At 49.0% G+C, this 11,688-nt stretch overlaps 1 protein-coding gene and 1 non-coding gene across 2 annotated transcripts; one reads left to right on the top strand and one right to left on the bottom strand.

The window, feature by feature from the left end:
- Positions 1–264: 264 nt before the first annotated feature.
- On the top strand, positions 265–337 carry TRNAS-AGA (transfer RNA serine (anticodon AGA)). Its single transcript has one exon. It is a non-coding gene; the product is annotated as a tRNA-Ser (tRNA).
- Positions 338–3,907: 3,570 nt separating this feature from the next.
- PPP1R14A (protein phosphatase 1 regulatory inhibitor subunit 14A) lies at positions 3,908–8,371 on the bottom strand. Its single transcript, XM_010989363.3, has 4 exons — positions 7,968–8,371; positions 5,676–5,756; positions 5,024–5,056; positions 3,908–4,141 (listed from the first exon to the last, which is right to left on the bottom strand). Exons 1-4 carry the CDS (start codon positions 8,166–8,168, stop codon positions 4,013–4,015), a joined length of 444 nt encoding a protein of 147 aa, XP_010987665.3. The 5' UTR covers positions 8,169–8,371; the 3' UTR covers positions 3,908–4,012.
- Between the last annotated feature and the right edge of the window lie 3,317 nt (positions 8,372–11,688).

Here is an 11,688-nt window from a genome sequence, read left to right on the forward strand (position 1 = left end):
TCCATCCTTTCCCATGGAATGGCAGTGTCACCTCTATCGTTTTGTGAAGTCCCTAGACATGCCAGTGTCTGCCTGTGACTCTGTTCTGTTCCTTTGCTTTGTTCATCTGTTCCTGCCTCAATACCATAGTTTTTATTACCATGGCTTTGCCATGTAGCTTAGTAGTTAATAAAGCAAGCCCTCCCCTCTTTCCTTTTTAATGTTGACTTAGTTATTTGTACACCTTTATTCCTCATACAAATTTTAGAATAGATTTTATCGGGGGGAGGGTATAGCTCAGTGGTAGAGCACATGCCTAGAATGCATGAGGTCCTGGGTTCAATCCCCAGTACCTCTGTTAAAAAATAAATAAAAATAAATAAACCTAATTACCTCCCCCCCAAAATAAATAAAAACAAAGTTAAAAAAAAAGATTTTATCAAGCATCTCAAAAAAAATCCATCCAGAATTCTGATTGAGATTGCTTTGAATTTATCAGCTGATTTGGAGAGAACTGACATGTGGCTAATATTCAGAGATCTTATGCAGAGGCATGGGTGGTCTCAATTTTTTCAGATTATCTTTTATATCCTTTATAGGCATATTAATGTTTTTTTCCATCAAGGCCTTATGTATATTTGATTAAGTTATTAGATAAACTATAGTTTTGGTTGCTACAGAGGACCCCACCAGTTGTTTAAATTGTGTTTTAATTGATTATTACGGAGTTACTGAAATAATATTGATTCTTTTTTCTTTTTTCTTATATATATTATTTTATTAATTTTCTTCAACCCTTGAGTCAAGGGCTGACTTTCAATAATGTTACTGATTCTTGTAGGCTTATTCTAAATCAACCATGATCCATCCTTCATGAAGAGCCTCCCTGCTCTATTTTGAAAGTGAGTATTTCTAAAACATGTTGGCCAATCGTATCATCAATGCCAGCCCATTTCTAATATTTATCATTCTAATTAGCAAAGCCCCTGGTGTTGATCAAAGATGGGTGAGTACCTCGCAGGAGCTACCTCTCTAGTCAGTTCTTATACGCTAACTGACCAGCCCTGGAGTAACTGACCTTTGGGGTGTAGCTAAAAAACCAACTGATATAGACAGTAGGGGGCGCTGAGGCCTCACTTCTATTCGAGGAGGGTTACTGTGCACGGAGAATGTGGCCAGCAGGAGGCGCTATTATTGGGCAAGCACCTACTGTGTGCCAGGCACTGTGGCAGACATTAGGAATACAGCCATGCCTAAGGAGTTAATATTCTGAAAGCTGAGGAGGATAGACAGACAATAAATCAAACTAATACATAATTAAATTCTGTAAGGAAAATAAATTATTGTGACAGGATAGTGACAAGGGGTGGCTCCATAGATGAAGGGCTCAAGGACAGCTGTCCAGAATTTCATCTAAGTGATGAGGGACTCTGGGCAGAGAGCTCATGGCAGAGGAAACGTCCGTGGGTCCTGGACGGGAAAAGCCCCGTAGGAGTGAAGGTGAGAAAGGGGATAGTAGCGCAGGTGAAGGGCAGAGAGGAGAGGGATGAAGGCAGAGTGATGACAGGTGATGGGGTGGGGAGTTGAGGGGGGCACTTCGGTTTCTCTTCAGAAGCCAAAGGAAGCCTGTGAAAGGAGCAGGGTGAGTAGAGACTAAGGTGAACGCGAAAAAGCATTATTTGGCTGCTAAGTGGGAAACAAGACCACAGACCCTGGGAGATAGGGTGAGGTGAATGTGGCCACATTGCCAGGTGGTGTGTCAGGTACACTGTGCCCCTTGTGAAACTTCCTTATCTGAGGGCCTGTAATTCAGCATTCCCAAGGAACATCTTGCTGGCCAGGGATGGTGGCTGTCAGGAACTAACAGTCCAGCCCTCCCTGCAATGATAAGGGTGATAACAATGCTTATTATGTGCCTGACACTAGTCTATGATCTGTGCATTTAAACCTCACAACCACCCTGGGAAATGGTACTATTATAATCATCTTGATTTTACAGATATGGAAACTGAGGCACAGAGAGGTTGAGTGACTTGCTCAAGACCACATAGCAAGGAAGTAGGTCAGATGGCATTTGAATCCAGGCACTAACCCTAGAGTCCATGATCTTATCTGCTATAGTATGCTGCTTCCCAATCCTTTGGTGGTAGCCTTGCTCTCAAATTGTATTGCTCTTTAGATAATATCTCAGTGAGCCATCAGCAGTCATTAACACCTCAGTATAAATTAGTCCACCTCTTCCTGCCACTGAAGAATAGCAATCATCGCTATGGTTTATTAGAGACACTATAGTGTAGAAGTAGTTGGGTTCTGGGGTCGTAACGCCTGGGACTGAAGCCCAGTGCCACTTCCCAGCTGAGTGACCTTAGGCAAGTGACATCACTAATCTGGGCCTCAGTTTCCTCATCCATGAAGACCCCATTTTCCAGATGAGGAAACTGAGAAGCCCAGCACATGGCACACACAAGACTTTGCTTGAATGCCAGAAGGAGAGATTCCTCCATTACATTCTCTATACAGTTGTGTGGAAGGAGGGGGCGCTGGGAGCCTGAGGTCTGTCTGCATGGGGACAGCAAAGTCACCTGAGGGCTGGATGGACCAGGTGATCATGGATGTCCCTCTTCTTCCAGGTCAGCTTCTCTTCCTACCAGCCTGGACCTCAGACCCCTGGGATGGGTGCCTGATCCTGGCAGGGCTGCTGAGTGGCACGGGATGGGCATGGGGTGTGGGATCCCTGTTTATTCAGTAGAGGCAAGGTGGGAGATGTGCTTTGCTCTGGGGGAAGGTACCCCAGCTCTGGCCCAGCCCCAGGCCTAGCACAGCCACAGCCCCACTCCATCCCCTGACTGTACACAGCTGGGACCACTGGCCCCAAACAGACCTACTGTTTAAATAATGAACAGCTACTACCCACTTCTGAAATCTTAGCCCTTCCCCTGAAAGTCTTCAGGGCCCCCTTATACTCCAGCATGAGCATGCCCCAGCCCAGGGGGCGTCCCTGAGCCATCTCTGGGGGACTTGTCCACCCTAATTGGTAAATGGGCCTGCCAATATTTGGTCTCTTCCCTGGCTCAGCCCTAATGTCAATTCCTCCATCCACCAGTTCAGAGTCCTCAGATATGGGTACCCATTTCACACAACCCCTATGCATCCTTCAAAGCCCTGCCTAGGGAGAGGGTATGGCTCAGTGGTAGTGCGTGCCTAGCATGCATGAGGACCTGGGTTCAAACCCCAGTACCTCCATTAAATAAATAAATAAATCTAATTACCTCTCCCACTAGGGAAAAAAAAGTAAAAATAAAACCCTGGCCGAGATGTCACTTTCTTCAGGAAGCCTTCCAAGATTTCTTCACCACCTGACAAGTGAATGGCTCCTCCCACACCCTGGGCTCACAAGTATCTTGGATCATTTCGCACATTTTGCTCTAAACTTCCATCCACAGGCTCTTCTTCCCCACCAGTGTGTGAGCACCTGGATGCTAGGGACCACCTTCTGCTCATCTTTGTGGCCTCAATACCTATGGCCCTATTAAGCATACAATAGGTGCCCAATAAAATCTACAGAGTAGATGAATGGTTTGTTCACATGCGCTGTGGTTATATCAGGCACATTCCATCCTGTGCATCTCCTGTGGCCCAGGGATCACAGGCGGTCACCCCCACAGGAGCCCCCCTAGTGCCACCCACACGCTGAGGCCTTGCCTGCTGGGACTGGGCCAAGGCTGGGGGAGGTGGACAGGATATGAGTCCCAGGGGTGTGAGGTCAGCAGGGCCTGTTCTCATGCTCTCTGGCTGCAGAATGACTCTCCATCTGTCCGGGAGCCGGGGTGCTTGGACCAGAGGAGAAGCAGCCGGAGAGAGGGAGGCGGGGGGAGGAGCTCAGGGCTGCTCCCACAGCAACCAGGAGAGGAAAAACAGGCACACAGTGTTATTGTTACAGAACCATTAAATACAACTTACAAACAAGCCAGGACAGTGTTGGGGGTTGGAGGGGACGGAGAGGGAGGGAGGGGGTCACAGAAGCCAGAGAGGGTCAGGGAGGTGCGGTCCGGGCACAGTCCTGGAGGGGGCTCAGGCTGCCGTCACCAGAGGGACTGGGTTGGCGGAGGCCTGGCTGCTTGTGGAGGCCTCGCAGCTTCACCAGCAGCTCCTGGACAAAGTCCTGAGGACAGAGAGGGGGCACTGAGAACAAGAGGAGGGGCGGGCATTCCCTGCCCAGCCCAGCCCTTTGGACCTGGGCCCCTCTTTCTCCCACTTCCTGATCAATGAGAAGGGGTGGAGGTGGAGTTAAGGAGGGGTAGAGGCTGCAGATGGAGAAGGATGCAAGGTGGGGAGAGAAAGAGACAGAGACCAGAGACAGGGAGACAGAGATGGAGAGAGACAGAGACTGAGATATGGATGCAGGGACAGAGAGATGCAGAGACAGAGAGAGAGAGAGAGAGAGAGAGGGAGAGACAAAGGAATAGAGAAAGAAACAGAGCCATAGAGAGACACTGAGATATTTCTTAGGCTAAGAGATCACCAGGAAGGTCCCTGGGGACAGAGGCCTGAGCTGGCTCTAGGGCAGACAGACACACAGTGACGTTTGTCCGATAGGCAGCCCAGAGCTGGTTAGAGAAACATGAATATTTTTCCCTTTTAAAGCAGAGAAGGAAGTGGGAGGGGCTGGGCCTCTGAGCTTCAGAGACTGAAAGGATGGAGGGCCCCTGGAGAGGTGGGGAAGGGAGCCCCAGGGTGGTGGAGGCTGAGCCGGCCCACAGAGCACAGCACAGACAGAAATAGGAGACAGATGGGGGAGCGTCTCAGCAGGAAGGAGATAATGGAGTCCCCGTGGCAGATGGAGAGAGAGGACAGGAGTGATGAAGACAAAAGACACCACTGGAGATAGGGAAAGGGCTGTGAGTGAGACAGGGCTCCCCAGAGTTCCCTCTGCAGGTCCTGGGCACCACCAGCTTCTGCCCTCCTCCCTGGAGACCACCCCCCCCCACCCCAATCAGGATCCAGAGGGCAGAAGAGGGCCTGTGATGGGGGATGGAAAACTCACCTCTGTGGGGTTCAAGCACGACTTTAGGAGTCCCTAAAGATCCCCCGCAAAAAAAAAAGAGAGAGAAGAAAAGAAAATAGTAAATGACTAACATCTAGGCCCTTCCAACCCCTTCCTTTTCTCAACAAAGCCCCCCAGCAGCAAGACAAAATGGAAGTCAGACTCCAGGTGGACTTCCCATGTGGCTTCAAGGGAGGAACAAGGCTTGAGGGTCTTATAGAGCAACTGGGGGCAGGGTTGAGTCAAGAAACTCAGCACCAGGACCAGCGCTAGATCCAGAGAGGGCCAGAAGGTCACACAGCGTTTCCTGCCTCTGGGAGAGCACAGGCCTAAAGAGCAAGGACACTGCATCCAGACCACCTGGCTTGGACTCCCAGTTGTGCTCTCTCTGAGCTGTGTGATCCTGAGCCAGTGACTGAATCTCTCTGGGCCTCATCTTCCTTATCTGGAAAATGGAGATAATAGCAGTAACAATGAAACGGAGATAATAAACCCTTCTAGGGTTTTGTGAGGATTAAATGAGTTAATAAGTATAAAGCAATTGAAACAGTGCCTGGCACATAGGACGTGCTCGATGAACACATTAACTGTGGATGTGATTTTTAGGGAGGTGCAGGGGAGAGGGCTGGGGACGGCTTTCCCTTCCACCTACTTGGATTTTCCGGCTTCTCTCCTCTTCACTCTCTAGTTCCAACAGTTCATCGATGTTGACCTCATCAGGCATGTCTGCCTCCTAAGGCCAGGAGGGAAGGGTAGTCAGGGTCCCTCCCCCCTCCCTCCCCCGCCTTTGTCCAGGGCTCTGAAGGAGCCCTGGGGGCCCCAGGGCCCAGCTGGCAGGTTCTGGAGCAATAATGTGGCAGTCAGGGACAGCACCACCAAGGCGGGACATCTGGGTGTTGGGGGGAGGGGTGACAGATGGGTTGACAGAGGCCCGGGAGCCGGTACCAGCTGGGATGCTGGCCTCTGGGCCTTAGGAGTCTCGGATGCTGGCACAGGTCTCTCCTCTTGGCCTCAGTTCCCACAACGGGAAACAGGCCTGGTCGAGTGTTGGAATGTCTGATTCTGGGATTCAGGAGAGGGGCTGGCTCTGCCCTTTCAAGGGAAAATTTAAGCACTAGGTGCAGGGGAGGGGAGCTGGCAGGCCAGAGCCTGCTAGGGGTGGCCCTTTACTCCAGGGGACGGGGAGGGAGGGGCGTGCTTGGGCCAGCCCCCAATGCCAAAGTGCCACCCTTATGAGTCCAGGAGGCCCTACAAGGTGGGTAGGTGGGTGGGAAAAGCCATGAGCCCAACTCTGAGCAGCCAAGAGGGGGGACCCTTGTATGGCTTCTTGGGGCAAAGGGCCAAATACTGGCTGGCTTAGTACCCCTGTGGGGGACAAAACCCAGCTGTCTGAGCAAGAGATCCCAGAGACCATTGATTTTTTTTGCCTCCCCCACCCAAAGTCCTGCTGACCCTGCTGTGGACTTCAGGACTGGGTTGTCCGGGGATTGTGTATGGAGACAGGGCTCTGGAGTGTCCATAAGTGTGTTACCTGCCTGTGTGAGTCTCTGGGTATGAGCCAGAGCCTGATGCCAAGATGCCAGCGCTGGCACGAGGGTGCCGAGGGACGTGACATCGTGTGCGACTTACACAGGGACTACCGTCCTATGGCTTAGCTGTGTTTGCCTTACCACCATGTGTCATTGTATCCTATGTTCATCAGTAAGTGACCACAGGGTCACTTGGGTCCTGGAGAGCCTGGTAAGCTATAGTGCCCTCTATCTGAGGATGACATCATAGGAAGCCACCTACAACTAGCAACTGCCCTCTGTGTGAGGCCACATGAGTCTGAGAACAGAGGGCCCTCATGTCATCGCGAGGGGCCCAGGCTTCTTCCTGCTTCGTGCTGTGCTGACAAGGCTCTGTGGTCCCGTGTGTCTGTGCACTGATACCCATGACTGTGTTCTGCACATGGGTGTGTTGTACGAAGTGTGACTTCAAGCAGAGACTCAAGTGAAAGGTCATGTCTGTCTGTCAATTATGAGACAACACAGAAGGCTGTAGCTTATGCTTCTGTGTGTCCTCGGGCAGCTGCAGTGTCTGCCACTGTACGTCGGTGATGCCCGTAGCTTATGCGGTTTTCTGTCTGGGTGTAGCTATAATTTCTGTTATTTTATGTCTGTGCGTGGCTGCAGCATCTGTCATTGTGTTTACACGTGATTATCTTTTTTGCTTTTGGGAGATAATGGATGGTCGTTACTTGAATCATGGGGTGTCGGGGTAGCTGTCCTAGCTTGTACCGTCTGAGTCGCTACAGCTGGTGCTGTGTGTGTCTATAGCTCCAGAATGGCTGTAGCTGGAGGCCTTTTATATGGGTGCCGTTGCTGTGTTGGGTCTGCATTTGGCTGTGGTCTGTGCTATTGTGGCGGTGAGAGCCTGTGTCTGTAGCATATGTTGATCTGTAAGTGACCACAGCTTGTGTCCTTGAGAGCCTGTGTGTGGCTGTTGCTTCTGTCACTGTCTGTGAGGGGCCATAGCTGGTCACTGTGCACGTCTGTGAATGCTGATGCTTCCTTTGCTGTGTGGCTCCATGTGATTGTATCTTCCCTGTCACGGTGTCTATGTTTGGCTTTAAGACATCCTCCTCCCCGCCCCACCCAGGCCTTTCTCCAGATATGGCCACTCCAGCTCCCTAACTTTGCCTGCTCACCTCCCATATGCTAAAACCCTGGCCCTCCCCTGATGTTTGGACCCAAGCGTGCGTCTCTGTGTGTGCAGAGTGCCAATGGAAGGTGGACGGCGGGGCCCATGAGTCCCAGGGTGTGCGTCCTCCTGCGCAAACGAAGCTGCGCGTGCACCAGCGAGCACAAGCAACCAGAGACCCCCACCCAGGCGTAGGGAGTTGGGACCCGGGGTCTGTGGGTCCGGGACTCCCCCCTGCGTCCCCCACCCCTCCTCGCCTCACCCTGCCGCGGTACAGCTCTTCCAAGCGCCCGTCGATCCACTTCTCCACGTCCAGCCGCCGCTGCAGCTCCCGCCGATCATACTTGACGGTGACACGCGCGTGTCGCTTCTGCAGACCCCCGGGGCTACCCCCAGGCCCGCGGGCCCGCGATGGAGACTGCAGCTTGCTCAGTACGCGCTTGCCCAGCCGCTGAGCTGCCATCGCGGTCCTGGCCCCGGCCCCGGCGCCGCGCTGTGCGCTTTCGCCTCGCGCCCGGGGGACCTCTTACGGGCCGGGGCGGGGCCGGCCGGGGGCGGGGGCTCAGGCTCGCCGGGGGGCCGGCCCCGCCCCAGCCCCCCGGGGCCTCAGTTTCCCCGCCTGCAGCGCCAGGACTGGCCGCGGCCGCGCGCTCCGGGGTGAAGCCCGCGGCGGTCCCTGGCCTAGGTATGGGCGGAGTCCCGGAGCCCTGGGCCGGGGCCCGGCGGCTGGGGCTCCCGGGTCCTGGATCCTGCGGGGCGGGTCCCAGGATGGGCTCTAGGGGACCCGGCCTGTCTGCGCCCTCTGGCGGTTGCAAGGGACCGTGCAGGAGCCCCTGTGTTACCTATTCTATTTTCAAGGGAAGATCAAGCCAGAGTACTCACAGCACATCATTATTTCGTTTTTTCATTTATTCACTCATCCATGCATCCATTCTCTCATATCCACACACTCTATTCAACAAATATTCACTTGCTGTCATAACGTCTGAGATTTTAAGCCCCATCTGTCTCCCTCTTTCCTCTCTCTCAGACTCCTCATGCCAGATAGTATCCAGCGGTCCTGTCCATGTCTGGTCATTTCCAGTCTCCCCCTCCCCAACTCCCCTAGGCAATGGGGATAGATCAATGAACAAAATAGACCAGTCCTCATGAAGTTGGCATTCTTGTGGTGGAGACAAGCAGTAACATAAGTAAGTATAGCATATTACAGTTTATTAGAAGACGATCAGTTCTATGGAGAAATATGAAGCAGAGAAAGAGAAATGGATTGAGGGTGGGGTTGCAATTTTAGCGAGAACAATTTAGTGAGAGCAAGAATTAATTTAAAACTTTAAAACTTCTAGTTGGCCCTGTCCCTCCCCTGCTTAAGACTATCCATAATTAGGCAATGTTCTCTTAGATATGATACCAAAAGCAAAGCAAGAAAAGAAAAAATAGATAAATTAGACACCATCAAAATTTTGAACTTTTGTGTTTCAAAGAACATCATCAAGAAAGTGGAGAGACATAACATTGTAAAATGACTATAACTCAATTAAAAAAAAAAGTTTAAAAAAAAAGAAAGTGAAGAGACAACCCAAAGAATGATAGAAAAAATTGCAAATTATGTATCTGAGTAGGTACTTGTATTTAAAATAAAGAAGTCATGGAATTCAATAGTAGTAAGATGACCCAATTAAAAAATAGACAAAGGATCTGAATAGACATTTCTCTAAAAAAGATACACAAAAGCCAATAAGCACATGAAAAGATGCTCAAAATCATGTGGAAAATGCAAAGCAAAACGGCAATGAGACACCACTTCACACAGTAGGTTGGCCATAATTTTCTCAAAATGGAAACTACCAAGTGTTGGCAAGGATGTGGAGGAATCAAAACCCTTATGATGGGGATGTAAAATGGAACAGCTATTTTGGAAAACAGCCTGGCAGTTCCTTAAAAGTTTAAACTTAGAGTTACCATACGATCCAGCAACTCCATTCTTAGGTATATGCCAGAGAATTGAAAACATGCCAGGCACAGTCCCATCCCAGCACCTTTGCACTAGCTGTTCTCTCTCTCAGGAAAGCTCTTCCCTAGAATGACATCAACAGGGTTCACTTCTTCTTCTCCCTGAGATGTCACCTGTGCTGTGAGGGCTCCTCTGACCATCCTATTTCATACTGCAACTCCCATACCCCTTACCTGGCTCTATGTTTTATCCATAACACTCACTGCCTTTTAACATTGTATATAATTTACTCATTTTATTTATTGTCTGTTTTCCAAGTAGTGGTATACTAAAGGGAGGGAAATAGGGGTGGTCCACCTTGGGTATAGGCAAAAAGGGGTGCACTGTCTGTAGAGAATTTTAAAATAGTAATAAAACTGACCCAAAGTTGGCCAAGTTTTTATTATAGCATGCACTGACAAATTCAAAACCGTATCAGCGATAAAAATAATCCTCCCACCCCCAGGAAACAATCATTTGTTGGTGTACTTACTGAACAATTGATGCAATACTGTTGAGTTTTAATAATATATATGTAAGCTTCAAATTAAATATTTGTATTACTCTCTCCTCTAGTAAAAATTGTATGTGTATTAGTTTTCTCTTACTGAGTAATTAATTACCACCAACTTAGTGGCTTAAAATAACACACATTTCTTATTTCAAAGTTTCTGTGGATCCAGTCTAGTCATGGCTTAGCTGGGCCCTCTGCTCCAGGGCCTCACCAGACTGCAATTCAGGTGTCAGTCAGGGCTGTCATCTCATCAGAGACTTGACTGGGGAAAGATCTGCTTCCACTTGCTTGCAGTTGTAGGGATAAGGTCTTCATTTTCTTGCTGGCTATTAGTAGGGTTTGCTGTCAGCTCCTAGGGGCCACCTACAGTTCCTTGCCATGTGGCCCTCTCCATAGATCCTCTGACAAATGTGATGGCTCATATCTTCCAAAGCCAGCAATGGAGAGTGTCTCTCTTTCCAGTTCCACAAAGACAGAGTTTCGTATGTCATGTAATCACAAACCTCCTTTGCCATTTTCTATTGGTTAGAAGCAAGTTCCAGGTCCTGCTCCCACTTGAAGGGAAGGGATTATACAGGCCATAAACATGGCGGCTGTCCAATATCTGCTTGCCACAATATTCTATAGGGAAGTTAATATAGGGAACTCCCGAATATACAGTTGACCTCTGTCCTATGAAGACTCAGCTATGTGTGTTCATTTTGAAAATAAGTTCATAACAATTTGGAATCATTTGGGCTTGTGTCAGGCACAGTTTGAGTCTCCAACGTCTGTGATTCAACGTATTCTTGCATAAATAATAGATTAGAAATTAAAATTATAGCACAATGATTATAAAGATGAAGAAATTATTCTGTCATTCTACATGTTCTTTTGGAGTTTTTGTGTTTAAAATTTTAAACAGTGAATCAGGGTATGAACTGGGAGGTATAATATTTTTATTTGTTAAGTACAAATTTTCATTCATACATGAAATATTTTACTGAATTTGAGTAATATCTTTAAAATGGAAATTTATTCATTTTCAATTATTAATTTTAAAGTGAAAGCACAAATAACATAATGATTCTTACATGATTATTATTAAAAATAATTTTTTGGTAGACAGGAGGAGGTATAAAAAAATTATCCACCCCAGGTGTTGTTACTGAACGTGCAAAGCCAATTTACTGACAAGGGCTTGTGGTAAAGGAAAGCATAGTGTTTATTTGCAGGGTGCCCAGCAAGGATAATGAGCAGCTCATGCTCAAAAGACTTGAACTCTCCGATGGTTTTCAGGAAAGGGATTTTAAGGGCCACATTTGGGGTGAGGCTTGCAGCACATGGACCTTTTTCTGATTGGATGGGGTGGTGATGTTTTGAGAATCTTAATCATCAGCCTTCTGGGGTCTACTTGCTTGTGGTCAGCATGTAATTGCCATCCTTCACCTGGACGGGGTCTTAGTTTCTGCAGAACAACTGAAAGATATGTGTCAGATT

This window comes from Camelus dromedarius, chromosome 9 (genome assembly GCF_036321535.1).
Source record: "Camelus dromedarius isolate mCamDro1 chromosome 9, mCamDro1.pat, whole genome shotgun sequence".
NCBI lineage: Eukaryota > Metazoa > Chordata > Mammalia > Artiodactyla > Camelidae > Camelus > Camelus dromedarius.

Coding starts and splice junctions, on each gene's coding strand:
- PPP1R14A (XM_010989363.3), bottom strand. CDS start 8,168: ATGGCAGCTCAGCGGCTGGGCAAGCGCGTACTGAGCAAGCTGCAGTCT. Junction 5,757..7,967: donor AAGAGCTGTACCGCGGCAGG/GTGAGGCGAGGA, acceptor TCCTGGCCTTAG/GAGGCAGACATGCCTGATGA. Junction 4,142..5,023: donor CGTGCTTGAACCCCACAGAG/GTGAGTTTTCCA, acceptor CTCTGTCCTCAG/GACTTTGTCCAGGAGCTGCT.